The following is a 17,712-nucleotide window of genomic DNA, read 5'->3' on the forward strand; positions in this document are numbered from 1 at the left end:
ACATGTTGTATCAATGTCAATTTCCTGGTTTACATATTGTACTATAATTATGTAAGATGTAATCATTGGGGAAAACTGGGTGAAAGGCACACAGGCTCTCTCTGTACTATGTATGAAACTTTCTGTAAATCGGGCAGCACCTGTGGCTCAAAGGGGTAGAGTGCCGGTCCCATATGCTAGAGGTGGTGGGTTCAAACCCAACCCTGGCCAAAAACCACACACACACACACACACACACACACACATACACACACAAAAAGAATATTAAAAAAAAAAAGGGGCGGCACCTGTGGCTCAGTCGGTAAGGTGCCGGCTCCATATACCGAGGGTGGCGGGTTCAAACCCAGCCCCGCCGAACTGCAACAAAAAAATAGCCGGGCGTTGTGGCGGGCGCCTGTAGTCCCAGCTGCTCAGGAGGCTGAGGCAAGAGAATTGCTTAAGCCCAGGAGTTGGAGGTTGCTGTGAGCTGTGTGATGCCACGGCACTCTACCCAGGGCCATAAAGTGAAACTCTGTCTCCACAAAAAAGAAAAAAAAAAGAAACTTCCTGTAAATCTATAATTATTTCAAAATAAAACAAAATTTTTAAAAAGATTGGGGCTGTTCTAGATTAAAAATGCCTGAAGACTTAAATGCAATGTGATAACCTTGATTGTATTCTAATTTTTAAAAATATAGAAGGCAAATTTGATAAACTTTGAATATAGACTGGACATTAGATGATATTAGTTGATATGAAATTATTGTTACTTTCCTTAGATGTCAATAATATTGTGGTTATGTGGGAGAATGTCTTTATTCCCAAGAGATGCATGCTAAAGTATTTAGAAGTAAGCATAAGAACGAAAGTTACAATCAAATGATTCATAAAAGGGATAAATAGAACAAATATTACAAAACATTACCAATTATTGACTTAATAAGGAATACATGCAGCGGTGTTCATTGTGTTATTCTTCTAACATTTTTCTGTTTGTAAATTTTCATTTTTAAAAACGTTGGAGAGGATATATGGAGGATAGATATGTGATAAAGCAAGTATAGTAAAACGTTAATGAGAATCCTAAGTGGTGGGTAACTGGGGTTCACTGTAAAATTCTTTCAGTTTTTCTGTATGTTTGAAAATCTTCATTTGAAAATTAAAAAGTGGGGCGGCACCTGTGGCTCCGTCGGTAAGGCGCCAGCCCCATATACCAAGGGTGGCAGGTTCAAACTCGGCCCCGGACGGACTGCAACAAATAAAAAAATAGCCAGGTGTTGTGTCGGGCGCCTGTAGTCCCAACTACTAGGGAGGCTGAGGCAGGAGAATCGCTTAAGCCCAGGAGTTGGAGGTTGCTGTGAGCTGTGTGATGCCATGGCACTCTACCAAGGGCCATAAAGTGAAACTCTGTCTCTACAAAAAAAAAAAAAAAGAAAATTAAAAAGTGGGGTAAAAAAACTTAAGGAAAAAGTATCTTGGTGTCCTCACCTACCATTCCAAATCCATCTTACTGTGCTCTACTTTTTCTTTTGTTCACAGCACTTATCACCACATATATATTTTTTATTATTTATTTTTTATTTCATAATCATAAACTTAACTCTGCAATCGAACTAGACATGGAAGGGAATAAGGCAAATGTGGAAAACAACTGCAGCAAGAACACAAAGCATTCAGGATATTGCAAGCAAATAGGGGTTAGAGCGATGCTCTCCTGAGCTACAGAAGGGATGTTAAGATAAAACATAGTGCTTCATGGATTCCATAACTCATGCCCTCTTTCACCTTGCCAAAGACCACATGCTTGCACTCAGTCTTGGCAGTGCAAATGAAAGACTGGGGACTGTTTGTGTTGGGCTCAACATTTGCCATCGACAAGATGCCAGGACCTGTATGCTTCAGGATGATGTTCTCATCATCAAATTTCTCCCTGTAAATAGACTTTCCACCAGTGCCATTATAGTGTGTGAAGTCACCACCCTGGCACATAAACTCTGGAATAATTCTGTTAAAGTAGGAACTCTTTGGGCGGCTCCCGTGGCTCAAAGGAGTAGGGCGCTGGCCCCATATGCCAGAGGTGATGGGTTCAAACCCAGCCCTGGCCAGAAACTGCAAAAAAAAAAAAAAGTAGGAACTCTTGGCTAGGTGTGGTGGCTTACGTCTGTTATCTTAGCATTCTGGGAGGTTGAGGGGAGTGGATTGCTTGATCTTTGAGCAAGAGCAAGATCCTGTTTCTACTAAAAATAGAAAAACTAGCCAGGTGCTGTGGAGGGTGCCTATAGTCCCAGCTACTTGGGAAGCTGAGGCAAGAGCATAGCTCGAGCTCAAGAGTTTGAGGTTGCTGTGAGCTATTACGCCACAGCACTCTACCCAGAGTGACAGAGTGAGACTTGGTATCAACAACAACAACAACAACAACAAAAATGAGGAATAAAGAAGGAAAGAAATAAAGAAAGAGAGAGGAAAGGAGAGGAAAGTAAAGGAAAGGAAAAGGAAAAGGAAAAGAAAAGACAAGTAGGAACCCTTATAACCAGATCCTTTTTCTCTAGTGCTCAGGGCATGAAAGTTTTCTGCTGTCTTTGAAACTTTCCCTGCAAACAGCTTCCATCTGTTAACATAGTTTATGGATTAGATGAGCAGTCATTTCTTGGTTTCCAGGTGGTCAGAGGAGGTGCAGCCCAAGGGTTTGCCATCAGGAATATCAAACAACACGGTGGGGTTGACCATGGTTGGTAGCAGGCAACTATGGGAAGGGGCAATGTCTGCAAAGTGGGCCACATACATATAAATAGCGGGTCCCCAAATAATGTTTTGTTCAACAACATTTTGTTAATAACGTTGAGTAAAATAGTTCCTGGTTGGTGCCACTCTCTGTGTGGAGTTTGCATGTTCTCCCCACCTTTGTATGGTTTTTCTCCAGGTACTCTAGTTTCCTCCCACATCCCCAAAATTTACATATTAGATGAATTGACAAGTCTAAATGGTCCCAGTATAAATGAGTATGGGTGGGCATGACTGTGCCCCGTGATAGAATGACATTCTGTCCAGGATTGGTTCCTGCCTTCTGCCTTCTGCCACCAGGATAGGCTCTGGCCACCCATTTCCTGAAATAAAATAAGCAAGTTGGAAAATTTATGAATAAGTAAATACAAATTATTGTGAAATAAAAATTGTAAAGTAGCTGATAATCATACACGTGCACAACAATAAATGATAAACCCTGAGCAAGACTGTCATATCTTTGGTTTGCTTTTGAACTATGTAGTGATAGGAGGTGCTCCTTACAATTTTCACTTCGCAAACATTTATTCCTTGATTTTATTTACCTTACCATCACACCACTATGACTCTGATTCAGCAAAAATTGGGTAAATAATGTTTTACTTGTTTTTATTAATCTTTCTTAAGTGTATGTATAGCTCATATTTCAATGTTTAATATTAGAAGTATTTGGGGTCTTTATTCAGAAATTTAGTGATTTTTTTTTTGTGACCAGAAATAATTCATAGGAACTTAGCTCTTGTTTGTATGAATTAGCCTATGGAAAAATTGATTTTGTTATATGTCATTTTGCTTTAAGTCATGCTAACAATATTCAATAAGGACTTATTGTACTATATAATTCATTTATTTATTGTGATTTTTTTTTTTTTGGAGACAGGATCTCACTTTGTTGTCCAAGCTACAGTATAGTGGAACAATCATAGTTCACTGCAGCCTCAAACACCTGGCCTCAAGTGATCCTCCCACTTGGGACTCCCAAAAAAACAATCTTCCTATTTTAGACTCCCAAAACACTGGGATCAGACTCATGAGCCACCTTGTCTGGTCCTATTGTGCTGTGTCTTCTATATAAGCTCCTCAAGGGCAGGAATTTGTTTTATTTGTTCTGTTTTGGTGAGTTTACTGCTATAACCCCAAAGTCCTAGAACAGTGTCTGGCACATATCAAGTGTTCCATGAATATTTGTTGAATTAAGGCTTAATGTCTGTATCCATAGTACCTAGGTCAAGGTCTCACACAGAATAGGTGCTCAATGAACATTTATTGAATTGAACTGAGTTCTAAGTTCTGCAGGAGAACTTAGAATAGACCTATTATACTAAAGTGGTTCAGAGCATCAAATGGCCAGGATTTGTATCCTCGTTAATGTCACTTCTGGCTATGTTACCTAGCTGTGTTAACATCTCTGAGTCTCAATTGGTCACTGATAAAACTAAGATAATAATATCACCCTACTAAGGTTTTTGTTTTGTTTGTTTGTTTTTGTTTTGCATGTAAAGCACTTAGGACTTTGTAAAGACTCAAAAATTGGTAGCTAAAGATGAAACAAGAGCAACAAAAAGATAGTCTTTCTGGCATGTCATCCTTCATCCCCCCACAAACTGAGCTGGGAGAGAGTAAGAAGATGTCCTTGGACAGGTATTCCCAAGTTCTACTCCACAGAATGTTTTTTCTCACTTCAGATCTCTTCTTACCTCTCTGCCCATCCTGGACTCCTTTTACTTTTGGCATCCTGGAACTCCTTTCTACCCAACATAATCACGCAAAGGTGGAGTCAAGAATATAGGGGCTGGGGGCGCGGACAAAGACTTATGGCTTCTTGCTAACCCCTGTTCTAAGGGTCGAGTCCCTCACTAGTAATGGTAGAAGGTCAAGAGTGAGGTCATAGTAATTTCAGGGCCTAAAGGCTGAGAGAGCAATAGTCCTGTGGAGATGGCATTGACAGGAGAGTGAGCCCAATATGCTTCCTTCTTCCTTGATCCCTTGTAAGAAAGAGCACCTCCCTCCCACCATTCTGCTCCAACATCCCCTTGGTCTGTTCTGCTTCCTTGTCTTTACTTCTGGAGGCCCTAACTCAGAGCAAGCCTGGGGACCCATTGAGCATCTCCCTGCAACTCCCTCTTGGAAGTGGGGTGGGGTGGAATTGGGGGAGGATAGGCTGGAATTGGAAATATAGGGCATGATGAGATCTGGTGCCTGAGCTCTCCTGTGGCCCAAGTCCTCTGCCTTCACCCTAGGGTCGGTGATACCCCAGAGATCCGCGGGGTTGGGGCTGAGCCTAAGGGTGCCACTGCCTCTGTTCCTTTAAGGAGCTGCTGTTTAGCATTCCTGACGCTGCCGCTGCCTGACTCTGTGCGCTGATTGGCTGGAATCAACTGAGAAGAGAGCCAGGGAGAGATGCTCTTGACTCCACTCAGATCCATCCTGGGGACCAGAGCAGAAGCGGTCCTCGCAGCACCCACCCTCTCCCTGGGCTCGCGCGTCTTCTTTGCCCCTGGGCCTTGGCCCAGGAGTCACGACGGGCGACACGGAGCCGCCAGTGCTGGAGGGGGAGCCATGGGTGCGGGGCGGCGTTGGGGCAGAGGCCCCGGGACGCCCGCCTGGCCCCAGGCCCCGCTCCGCCCGGGCGCCCCCACGAGTACCCCCCCCTTCCTGGTCCGAGCAGTGTGAGTGTGCCCGGGAAGCCGGCAGCGGCGGTGGCAGTGGTAGCGGCGGCGTGGAAACCGGCGTGGGCTGGGGGGTCCGAGCTGCGGGGGGCAGTGCCATGCACAAGCACCAGCACTGCTGTAAGTGCCCCGAGTGCTATGAGGTGACTCGCCTGGCCGCCCTGCGGCGTCTCGAGCCTCCAGGTTACGGGGACTGGCAGGTGCCCGACCCCTACGGGCCAGGTGGGGGCAATGGGGCCAGCACAGGTTATGGGGGCTACAGCTCGCAGACCTTGCCCTCGCAGGCGGGGGCCACCCCCACCCCTCGCACCAAGGCCAAGCTCATCCCCACAGGCCGGGATGTGGGGCCAGTGGCCCCTAAGCCAGTCCCAGGCAAGAGCACCCCCAAACTCAACGGCAGCGGCCCTAGCTGGTGGCCTGAGTGCACCTGTACCAACCGGGACTGGTATGAGCAGGTATGGACCAGCAGGGGTGGTGGGGGTGGGGGTGGGGGCAGTGGTGGGGCAACCTCAGAGGGCTGGAGAGTGGGGCCCTAGAGGCCTGGGATGCAGCAGGGGCTGCTGGGACTCCGAACTGGTGGACCCTGAGCTCTAGCACTGCATCTGGGCAAACAGAGGTGGTTGGAAATGTGTGGTTCCTTGTGTGTGTCTATTTGGGGGGTCTCCATTTGGAGGGAATTAGAAAGAGCTGTATGTGTCAGGGGGTGAAGGTATGGCGGAAGGGCACATTTTCCTGTGTCTCCTGTGTCGGGGAATTGGGTTTGTCTCAGTGTGGGGGTTTGGTAATGTTTCTGTGTCTGGCAGGGGGCGGGAGGTTCTGCGGGGGCTGTGTGTGGTATGTGTCTCCACAGGAGAGGAGGAGGGGGCATGGTGCTCTGCGTAGGGGGGGACATGTGTGTGTATGTATGTGTGTGTGGAGGAAGGCAATGGAACTCCTGTAAATCTGTGTAGAGGAGTCCATGTGCCTGGCTCACCGAGCTTCCTCCCTCGATGCCATGAGTCCCTCTCCATCCCAGTCCCTTTGTGTGTGAATGTGCACATGGACATGTGGGGATGTGTCTCTGAATGTGAAGGTGTCTCTGTAGATAAGGTTGCAGGGATCGTTGTGTTTGTGTATGTGGCTACATGTGTATGTGTGTGAGCATGTGGCTGCAAGAGTGCACGCATGTGCTTGTGTGTGTGTGTGTGTGTATGTGTGTGGTATCCTTGGTGAGAGGCGCTTGACAGGCGGGGGTGGAGGAGCAAGAGACACATCCCAAGCAAGGCTGAGAGGCTGCTGAGAAGGACAGACTCTTTTGTCCAAGCAGTTCTGAAGTGTGTATGCTGAGGTGGGGGTGTGGGGGAGATTGAAGCAAGGAAGCTTCCTTGCTTCAGAGCAGGCATGGTGCCTGGAGCCAGGCAAGGGACAGCTGCCCTGGTGCAGGGACTTTACCCAGTAAGGCATGTCCCTCTTAGGTACCCCCAGATGTGAGAAAGCTTAGCCCCCCAGCCCTGACTTGGCACAGCTTGGGAGCCTCTGGGTGCCGGGCACAACTCCGGCTTCCACTCCTAGTCTAAACTGCCAGCTTAGAAAATGGAAGGAGCATCTGTGGGAGAAGCAGCAAAATGGAGGCTGGGCCGGCAGAGCCAGGTCCCTGGCATACAAAACGGAGGGCCTGTCTGGATATCTGACTCTGCAGCTCCCAGGGTGGGGATAGAGGACAAGGAGGGTTTGCTGTTGAGGGCAGGTGCTGACTGTCCCAAGCTGGTGACCATTCTGGCTGCCTCTATCCTCCTCTGGGGATCAGATATGCTCTCACTCAGAGGCAAAGGTGGGGACTTCCTGGGGAGAGGAGTCTTCTGTTTTGGCTTTCTGTCTGTTCACACTTACTGCTTCTCTTGTCCCTTGCTGTGGCCCTTTGTCCTCTCCACTGAGTGCTATCTCTCCTTGTTCCTTTGTCCTGGGGCCCTTCCCTTGTAAATACCTTCTTCTGCCTGTCCTGCCTAACTGGGAGACCAGTTCCAATCCCAGAATTGAGCCAGTTAGCTGGGGTTTCTTTGCCAGGGCTGATCCCTGGATGGCCTCTGGCCCTAGGAGCAAGATTCTTGAGTAGAAGTAGGGTAGGGGCTACCTCTGGGTACCACCTGAGCTGGGCTTAAGGCATGGCTTGTCACATGTGGGCTCACATGGTACACTATGCATACAAGAGCCACATGGGTGTCCTTTTGCCTGTGTGTCTGTTGCATGGTACTTAAGGCAGCTGTATTGATTCTGGGGCTCTGAAGAACCATCACTTCTTCCTCCTGAGATCCGGAACCAGGGTGAGGCTACAGCTGGAGTCCTCCCACCAGCTCCCAGGGCTGCAGGGCAGGAAGTCCTGGGGCAAAACACAGAAATGGTGGAAGCATGACTAACTAACCCTCTCCCCATCTCTGCTTCTGGAAGCCAAAGCTGTGTGGGGTGAAGATGGGATGGGGGAAGCAGAGAAGGGCATGTGGAGAAGCCCCCACCCTTGTTTTCCAGCTTTCTTCTTCTGAGGAGGAGGGCAGGGGTCAGGAAAGGGCCAAGATAGCTAGAGAAGTGCCAGGATACCTGAGGAGAGAGACAAGAGGGCTCCTCCATTCTTGGTGATGACAGTGAGAACAAGGGTGCAGGTGCAAAATCACATTTTCACTTGACACAACTATGTCCTGTCTGGGAGGCCACCTCTGTGGGTTGATCAAACCAATCCTGTGTTTCTGGCTCCTTCCCTTCCCTATTCTCCTATGGCTATTGTGTGTTAAAGACAATAGACTCTGCTGTCAATCAGTCTGTGGGTCATCAACTTTACCCTCATCTACCCTGCTCCTGTCCCACTCCTGGCTTTGCCTCTGATTCCTGACCAGATCCCTCCATGGCCCTTTCTGCTTGGAAACACAAAGGGTTCAGGATCAAAAGTCCCTTTGTAGAAAATGAGTTAGGACTTTTCCTCCTTCTGCCTATGCAAGGAATCGGGTTCCTGGAACCACAGAAGAAGGTATTCTGAAGAGTGCAACTTTGCTTTTTCCCATGAGCTCTGATGGCAGAAGAGGTTAAGTGACCAAAACATCAGTGGCCTTGATAGTTTGCTGTAATCAAAAGAGCACTTAGAGATCCAGATTCTAGTCCTTTTTCTTCCACTAACCCCCAGTGTACTCCATGTTCTCTCTGGGCCTCAGTGTTGCTACTTGTCACATGAGTGGAGTGGGACAAGATGATGTCTGCTGTCCTTCTAGCACTAACATGGTGGGATTCTGTGATCCCCAAGTTGGGGAGAGCTGTGGTTCATAAGGGGAGGGCTTTCCTATCTAGGCCTTTGGGTACCCACTATGGATGCTGGGTATGGCATGGTTTACCTGCCATGCTTCATTTCTGCCATCTCCCTTAGGCTATTCCTGAACCCCTTCTAGTGAACCCTGAGGCCCTGAAGCCCAGCCTCTTGGTGTGGGCGTACCACTGGTGGGTCAGTCTCAGACAATGTGCGCTAACTAAGCAACTGAGTTTAGCCTGAGTTGGTTGGAAGCAAGAGGAAGGGAGTGGCCTCCTTGGGGTCAACCTGTCTCCATCTGTGGCCAAGAGGTGCCCTGGAGTGTACTTGGGCTCTCCTACTTTGTGGAGTGAGTGAGGAGGCAGATTGACTAGGGGGTAGATACCTGAGAGGCCAAGAGGTATTGAGGGAACTGCTTGTGTCTTTCCCTAGGTGAATGGCAGCGATGGAATGTTCAAATATGAGGAGATAGTACTTGAGCGAGTGAGTCTACCAGTGGGGAAGGGATGAAAGGGGTGGAGAGGGTTGGAGCCTTGCAAAACACATGGAGGGACCTGGATTGAGAGAATGGGGAAACAGCAGCCCTCAGAGGCAACTTCACTGCATCAATCAATCAGCCCACTAACAAATATTAATTGACCTTGCTCACTGAGGCCTGGGGAATTGTGGAAGGGATGGGTTTGCTGAGGCCTCCCTGCCAGAATTGTTGGCATAGATTGGGAAACTGCCAGGTTTCTGAGAAACGTGGCCCGGCCTGCCATGGCCGATTCTGAGGTCTGGAGAAGTTGGTCTGGTACTTTGAGGGAGATGGGGTGCCCAGAACCCTCCTTTGTGCCCTCAGAGTGAACAGACTGTGTCCTTCCACCCCTTTCTGTAGGGCAACTCTGGCCTAGGCTTCAGTATTGCAGGTGGCATTGACAATCCCCATGTCCCCGATGACCCTGGCATCTTTATTACCAAGATCATCCCTGGTGGAGCAGCTGCCATGGATGGGAGGCTGGGGTGAGATGGCCTGGAAATAGGGTTATGGGTGGCATGGGGAGGATGGAGATGGGGTAGAGGGCTGGCCTAGCAGATGACCTTTCCATTAGATCTGAGAGGGGAAAGAGTAGAGGAGGGATGATGAGGGAGGAGACAGGAGGGTGAGAAATTGGGAGAGTGGGTGGAGGGATGGTGGCACAGTGTCATGCCTCTTGGGCTTCCCCTGCAGGGTGAATGACTGTGTGTTACGAGTGAACGAGGTGGACGTGTCGGAGGTGGTGCACAGCCGGGCAGTGGAGGCGCTGAAGGAGGCAGGCCCTGTGGTGCGGTTGGTGGTGCGGAGGCGACAGCCCCCACCTGAGACCATCATGGAGGTCAATCTGCTCAAAGGGCCCAAAGGTGCGGCCCTTCTGGTTCCTGTGCTCTGGCCAGAGTCCCTGGCCCCAGGTCCTAGCTGGCCCCATAGGGAATGGCCTTACTCCTTGCCTTACTCCCCCTGTTCCAACTCACGCCTTCTTTCTTGACCCTTACTGACCTCGCGGGTGGCAGCCTAGTGTTTGGGATCCCTTGGGGAAGCTCCTGTGGCACCAGTGGGTTGCATGGGGTTGGAGGATTGGATTTGGTATTGAAAACGCTCTAACCTTTCCTTGTGGCCCTCTCCCACTCCCTGCTGGCTCCTACCCAGGCCTGGGTTTCAGCATTGCTGGGGGCATTGGCAACCAGCACATCCCAGGAGACAACAGCATCTATATCACCAAGATCATTGAGGGGGGTGCTGCTCAGAAGGATGGACGCCTACAGATTGGGGACCGGCTGCTGGCGGTGAGACAGACTTCACAGGGATACCCAAATGGTAGGGTGGGAAGGAGGAGCTCCAGCATCCTCTCACTCCACCTGAACCTCACTTAGGGACAAGGCATAATGGGGAATTTCAAGAGTATCATCTGGAGTTGTGTTTACCCAGATATCAAAGCCCTAGTTCTTGCCATGGCTCAGGTCCCTTCACTTGCCCTACCCCTACCTCCTGTCTCTGCTCCTCACAGCACTGTGCCTTGATCTCTGCTAGCATGCTTTTGAATTTCACTGAAATGGTACCCCCTCATGGATCCCTGGAGAGGCCTTCCCTTCTCTCAAGTCCTAACCTGAGGCTTCTTTACTTCTAGGTGAACAACACCAATCTGCAGGATGTGAGGCATGAGGAAGCTGTGGCCTCACTGAAGAACACATCTGATATGGTCTATCTGAAGGTGGCTAAGCCAGGCAGCCTCCACCTCAACGACATGTATGCTCCCCCTGACTACGCCAGCAGTACGTACCCATCAGCCCCTGTCCCTGTCCTAAAGTCCTGTCGATTGGTTTCTGGAGGGGAAGAACTTCATACCCCTTGTTAAGAAGGAGCAAGCACAGAGGATAGTGCTCAGAATAACTGAGTCCAGATCTCAGTTCTGTCCCTTAGAGCTGGGTGCCCTTAGAAAAGTCCCTTTCACCTCTCTTTAGTATCCTCTTTGGGAAAAAGAGAGCTAATGATATATGTGCTGGCTTCCTTGTAGGCCTGCTGTTGCACAGATCAAATGAGATCATGGTCGAGAAAGCTCTTGGAAAACTATTAGGCTATAGAGATGTGAGGGATTATTATTAGTCACACCTCCAGTCATGCCTTTCTTTGTAGACTGCCTTGACTTCAGCTCTTTCTAAGACTCACAGGAGTGAGCCTAGGTTTTAGAAAGGGACTGCGGAGGAGGAACCCTGGGTGTGGGTGTGGATGGAGTGAGGAGGAGCTGCCTTGGGAATGAGCATTCCTTGGTCTCTTTTGCACCTGAAGTGGGGTGTGGGGGAAAGTCCTCAGAGGGGGTTGAGATAGGGTACCTGTCTGTACCAGTCTCTGAACTTTTCTCTCCTTTTCTTGATTCCAGCTTTCACTGCCTTGGCTGACAACCACATAAGCCATAACTCTAGCCTGGGTTATCTTGGGGCTGTGGAGAGCAAGGTCAGCTACCCTGCTCCTCCTCAGGTTCCCTCCACCCGCTACTCTCCTATCCCCAGGCACATGCTGGCTGAAGAGGATTTTACCAGGTAAGACCTTCACCCCCCATTCAGTATAACGAGGGATGGGGAAGAAGAGGAATCCGTTTCTAGAAGGCCACAGGCTTCCTTATAGTGTGGAAAAGAGGATAAGGCCTTCATCACTCCTGGGGTCTGGGTCCTTCATCACTCCTGGGGTCTGGGTCCTTCTCTCAGCCCTTGGGGCTCTGGAGAGGGACAGAGGTGGCTGTAAGGACAAGTTCTACCATCAGGGGGAGTGCTGAATCAGTGGCTCCCATCCAGAAGTGCGGATGAAGGGTGGAGTGGGGCGTTTAGGGGGCTGCGAGTTGCCTGTCCTGAGATAGTAGCAGCCCCCTCCGCTGCAACCATTTCAAATCAAAGAAGAAAGCAGTCCGGGTGGTAGAGTTGGCTGGACTCTGAGAGGCTGACCTGCTCGGAGGCCTTGCGGGAAACAGTCCCGCCCCACTGGCAGCGGCGGCTGCGCCGGCCGGCAGTGAAACGGGTCGGGCCGGCTGGGGTTCCGGGGGACAGGTTTGTGGGGTGGGGCTTGGTAGGCTGCTGGGCAGGCTGCAGTGGAGTCGGAAGGGTTGGCGGACGGGGGAGAGCCAGAGGAGCCATGGAGAGGGCCCGCAAGTTCTCAGGTTCCAGCTTGGCCTTGGGCTTTGGATCGGCCTCGGCTTCTGCCTGGAGGAGGGCTTCACAAAGGTGGGCCTGGCCACTCCGCTCTCTGCGGCCCGGAGGGGATGCCAGGTAGGAGTGCGAGCCTATGGAGAAAGAGCATCTGAGACTGGGGAAGGAGTCTCACCCCTGAGACTGGGAGCAAAAAAGGAGTCTTGCTTGGGGCCGGGGACCCCCTCCAATGACAGATGCTTATTACAAGTGAAGGGAGTGGGTGATGGGTGAGGAGAGTGTGCTGGGAGTCTGATTGTATGAATATCCATACATGTGCAGCTATTTGCTGTCACCTGATAACACTGTGACTATTTACAGAGGGGTTCCTTAGATATGGTTAGTTTCACTCAGGTTTTTCACGTGCTTGTGTCCTCTCTTCAGTCTGGCTCCTAAGCTCCTTTTGGGGTCCTGGGATATTTCCTCTCCTCCCCTCCCCTCCCTTCCCCTCCCCTCTCCTCTCCTCTCCTTTCCCTCCCTTCCTTCGTTTCTTTCTTTTCTTTCTGATGGGGTCCCACTATATCACACAGTCTGGTCTTCAATTCCTGGCCTCTAGCGATCCTCGCACCTCAACCTCACCAGTAGCTGGGACTACAGGTGCTAGTCACCTCACAGATCTAGGATTTCTTTATCTCTGTCTCCACATCACCTGGCAGGGGTACATAGTGGTAACTACTGACTAAATATGTTGTTGAGAAAGGTAGGAGGGGTCATAGTTGGTGGGTGGGAATTTTGAGACTGCAGAGTAGCATGTGTAAAGTAAGTATGCACATCTTGTGTGGGTGATGAGTGCAATCAACCCCAGGGTGATTCCACTGCCCCTGACTGGTTCCTTTTCTTGTGGTCCAGAGTCCATAACACTGATTGGTAGGATAGGAGAATCTAGGAAGGAAAAGAACCAGTGAGTGGGCTCTGAGATTTTGTCTCTAGAGTTGAGGGTAAGAGTTTTTTGACCTAGGAAGAGAAGGGACTGTCCACTGAGAAGCTGACTCTAAGTCTTCAGGAAGAAGGGAGGGAAGAGGAACTGAAACTTGGCACCTGACAGAAAATAGCAGCCAAGCAGGTTTCAGGAGACAAAGGGAGAAACAGGGTATCATACATAGGGACCTAAGTCCTTACTCCCTACAGCCAGTGTGGCTCTTGTTCCAGGCTAGCTTTCACAGGGACAACAGTTCATATCTACCTTGACCTGACTCCTTCACTTCTTTCCCACCAGAGAGCCTCGAAAGATCATTCTGCACAAGGGATCCACAGGCCTTGGCTTCAACATTGTAGGAGGAGAGGATGGGGAAGGCATTTTTGTCTCCTTCATCCTGGCAGGAGGCCCAGCTGACCTGAGTGGGGAGCTTCGGAGAGGAGACCGGATCTTATCGGTGAGGAGACAAAGGCACAGTGGGAGGATGGGAGTTATGCCAGTCTGAAAGAGAAGAGGGGAGACATTGCTTCCTCCAAGGAATGCTTTGGATGAGGGAAGAGCTAAGAACTGGAGAAAACTTACATTTTTAAAATAGGCATACTTAGTGAGGGATAGGGATCAAGACCAGACTTACCCTTGAGGAGAAAATGAATGTCTCTTGGATCTTAACCTTAATTGGCATTTGACCTCTATGAAGATTTTTGTTTGTTTGTTGTTTTTTGGGGGTGGGGGACAGAGTCTCACTTTATCGCCTTGGGTAGAATGCTGTGGCATCACAGCTCACAGCAACCTCAAATTCTTGGGCTAAAGCGATTCTCTTGCCTCAGCCTACCGAGTAGCTGGGACTACAGGTTCCCACCACAATGCCTGGCTATTTTTTAGAGACGGAGGGGTCTCCCTCTGGCTCAGGCTGGTCTCGAACTCATGAACTCAGGCAATCCACCTGCCTTGGCCTCCCAAGTGCTAGGATTACAGGTGTGAGTCACAGCACCTGGCCCTCTGTGAAGATAATTATTATACCAGAGATGTATCTTTTAGGTCTTGTTTTAGGGACAAGGATGGACTACTGGGAAAGACATCTGAATGCTTAGGGATGGGCTGCCTATATCCCTCCCTCACCTAACTGCTAAGACTGAGGATTCTCCTTCTGGAGTGCCTCACAGCTTCTGTCTCTGGACAGGTGAATGGAGTGAACCTGAGGAATGCAACTCATGAACAGGCTGCAGCTGCTCTCAAACGGGCTGGCCAGTCAGTCACCATTGTGGCCCAGTACAGACCTGAAGGTGAGAGAAGGGAAGGTGAGAAGTGATGATGTGGAGGAATTTGTAGTGGCTTTTGCCACTGTAGGTAACAAAGCCACTTATTCAGTTTCCTTCTACCCTAGGGCAGTAACCTCTTCCTGGTTCCTTTTCCTTCCGGATGGGGGTTTGTCTTGGTGTCTAGGAAGCATCAGTCCAGGCTGTGCTCCTAGCTTACTGATCAGGGCTGCAGTGCAACAAAAGACCAGTAGTGGGCAGCAGCCTACGAGAAGAAGCGCAGAAATTAGGGCGGCGGGAAAAAGGGGAGGGGGCAGAGGGCTGAGAGGTGAAGACAGGGAAAAAGAACAACTCTTGGTTAGAAGGACCTCAGACAGAAAAGATTCCACCTCTTAAGAGGTCATGGGTCAAACTTCTATGACCACCCTACTTTCCTCCCCTCGTCAATATGAACGTGAAAGAGTCATAAAACGCACTGAAAAGTGATACTATGTTCTGTGGGTAGTGAATCGCGGGATTACCCAGCCCTCCTACCCCAGGCCTTTGTATTCTTATTGAGCATTCCCCTGGCTGGAGCGAATGGGCGGGGCTAGCTATGCAAATGACATTTGATTGGCTGTGGCCAACCGCGGCCCAGGTGCTGAGGTGAGCTGCGGAGAGGCGCGCCCTAGCCTGCCGGCCGGCAGGGTACCCATTGGCCAGTCGAGCGCGGCCTCCACCCGCATGCTCCGCCCCTGACCCTGGCGGAGGGGGTCGGGCGCCCCTCCTTTCCCCCCTCACGCGCTTCAGGCGTCTCCTCCTCCCCCCCTCTTCTCTCCTCCCTTTTCCCTCCTCCCGCGCGCTCGGCTTTGTGTCCGTGGTCTTCCGCGCAGGACGAAGGGACAGTCCTGAGCTGGCGGTATCTCAGCACTAGACCTGGACTCCGACCGGGCCCCAGGTGAGGTGGGGCGGACGGGGGTCATGCCCCCCCCTCAGTCCCCTCCTAGCCTCTCTACGGTTCTGTTCTCAGCCTTCTTTTCCAACACTGCACACCCAGCTCAGCCCTCTCCCCCGAATGCCTTCGCTGCGTGTCCTCAGCCTCCTTCTGAGTCCCTCATGAGGGCCCCTCGGAGCGCCGCGCGGGGCGGAGCGCCAGCTCTCCGGCCACTGGACCCTGTCTGGCCTTTACTTCTTTGCCATCACCTTTCCCCACCCGCGAAATGTCTTCCCTTCTCGCCCCAGAGCCTCAGTCCTGCCTGCAGCCCCCTTCCTGTTGCCTGCTGCGCCCCCCAGCAGCTCTCTAATCCATTTCCTCCAAGGAGTTTCCTAAATCTTCCCCTTCCCCCACACTTATTTCTCCACCCAACCTGGCTACCCCTGGGAACACTCGAGATTGGTTTGGTATTCTCCTGCCCCTCTCCCTTTTGTTTCTAAGGTTCTCATGCTATTCCCGGCTTTTTTTTTCTTCCCCTTCCCCTTTGTAAGGCGGCCTTTGTCCCCAAGGGCTGCTGCGCCTGCCGGATCTCCTTGGACACCGAGGCCCTGTGGGCCAGTTACTGAGGTGGAGGAACGGGCCTCTCCCTGGCAGGTGCTCTTGTTTCGCAATGAGAAGCGGAGAGACTGGCAGCCCTGTAGTCAAGTTGAGGGGAGTCGCCTGAGTCCTTCCCCTGTGCTTGTTCCGTGCTTCAGGAGCCCGTAGGGAAAGAAGAGAGGGCCTGCCACCTTTTGCCCGAGGCTTTTTTGATGGTGGATGGAAGTGTAGGGAGTTAACTACAGGGTGTCCTAAAGTTCACCATATATAGAAAAATGAACAAACTCGTATTTTATATTTTTATGTTTTATATTTATATATCAATACGTAGAGAATATTTTGTAAATATATTTGTTAAAATTTTGTAATGACTATTTTGTAAATAAAGATACGTTTAGCTACTGTATGTATGGTGATCTTTGGGACACTACTGTAACTGGAGAGCTTGTTGGTCTGAGGTAATGGGAAAGAAGGATGCAAATGATTTTGAATCATTTCTGTCCATGTTTGGTTTTCAGCTTACTGACAAGGAACATACCTTAGGGTTATTGTTTTTATGATTTATGTGTGTGCTGTTTGCTTCTCAGTGTAGAGCTAACCATCTGATTTTTGTTAGCCACTAATATTTATCCATTTAATGCCCACAACTTAGACAAAGTAGGTTCTGCAAAGGAAATGGTTTCTGTTGCATGTGTTTGTGTGTAGGAGAAATTGATGTTTCTTTCAGTTTTGCTCTGTGATGTTGGGCACATGGAAACAATACTGTGAATTTGTGTGGTGATGGTATGTTGGAAACGGGTAACTGCATATCCTGTGACTTTTGTTGGGAGAATCCAACTGGTTTGCTTAAAAAGCTGCAAGTTGTCCCTGGTAAGGGAATTCCTGCAGTGTTTATTGTTCTCTGAGTATCTCTCTCTTTTTTTTATTTTTATTTTTTTTGAGACTGAGTCTCAAGCTGTTGCCTTGGGTAGAGTGATATGGTGTCATAGCTCACAGCAACCTCCAACTCTTGGGCTCAAGTGGTCCTCTTGCCTCAGTTTTTCTATTTTTAGTAGAGATAGGTCTCGCTTTTGCTGAGGTCTTGACCTCTTGAGCTCAAGCAATCCACCCGCCTTAGCTTCCCAGAGTGATAGGATTACAGGCGTGAGCCACCACGCCCGCAGGTCTCTGAGTATATTTGTGGGGTTGAGGTGCTATCTTATATTAGGTCTTTCTAGCATTTGCTAAGTAAGGCATTTCTTTTCTTAGGATTTAGTTGAACTATTGTTAAGGTTTTGCCACCCCATCTTTGTTTGGTTTGGTAAATCCAACAGGGCCCCAAAACTTGAAAGTGCTTTTTTTTTTTCCCCATTTGAAGATGGACCCTTGGGGCTCAGCGCCTGTGGCTCAAGCGGCTAAGGCGCCAGCCACATACACCAGAGCTGACGGGTTCAAATCCAGCCCGGGGCCTGCCAAACAACAATGACAGCTGCAAACAAAAAATAGCCAGGTTTTGTGGTGGGTGCCTGTAGTCCCAGCTACTTAGGGGGCGGAGGCAAGATAATCGCTTAAGCCCAGGAGTTGGAGGTTCCTGTGAGCTGTGATGTCACGGCACTCTACCCAGGGTGACAGCTTGAGGCTCTGTCTCAAAAAAAAAAAATAAA

General features: G+C 49.9%; 1 protein-coding gene and 1 pseudogene across 6 annotated transcripts in view; one reads left to right on the top strand and one right to left on the bottom strand.

The window, feature by feature from the left end:
* Positions 1–1,698: 1,698 nt before the first annotated feature.
* On the bottom strand, positions 1,699–2,706 carry LOC128576861 (peptidyl-prolyl cis-trans isomerase A-like; annotated as a pseudogene).
* Positions 2,707–4,331: 1,625 nt separating this feature from the next.
* The window catches only part of DLG3 (discs large MAGUK scaffold protein 3), a 69,968-nt gene continuing 56,587 nt past the window's right edge, over positions 4,332–17,712 (top strand). For 2 of the 6 annotated variants that reach the window (XM_053579937.1, XM_053579938.1), the window contains exons 1-10: positions 4,332–4,401; positions 5,073–5,884; positions 9,127–9,177; positions 9,572–9,696; positions 9,905–10,074; positions 10,361–10,497; positions 10,839–10,983; positions 11,589–11,748; positions 13,604–13,760; positions 14,484–14,586. In XM_053579937.1, the coding sequence (XP_053435912.1) occupies positions 5,528–5,884; positions 9,127–9,177; positions 9,572–9,696; positions 9,905–10,074; positions 10,361–10,497; positions 10,839–10,983; positions 11,589–11,748; positions 13,604–13,760; positions 14,484–14,586 (1,405 nt within the window). In that variant the 5' untranslated portion in view covers positions 4,332–4,401; positions 5,073–5,527. Of the gene's footprint in view, positions 4,402–5,072; positions 5,885–9,126; positions 9,178–9,571; positions 9,697–9,904; positions 10,075–10,360; positions 10,498–10,838; positions 10,984–11,588; positions 11,749–11,959; positions 12,469–13,603; positions 13,761–14,483; positions 14,587–15,338; positions 15,497–17,712 lie in introns of those variants that run through there. The other 4 variants (XM_053579935.1, XM_053579936.1, XM_053579939.1 and 1 more) reach the window with 3 other exon arrangements.

Source organism: Nycticebus coucang, chromosome X (assembly GCF_027406575.1).
Source record: "Nycticebus coucang isolate mNycCou1 chromosome X, mNycCou1.pri, whole genome shotgun sequence".
NCBI classification, from domain to species: domain Eukaryota; kingdom Metazoa; phylum Chordata; class Mammalia; order Primates; family Lorisidae; genus Nycticebus; species Nycticebus coucang.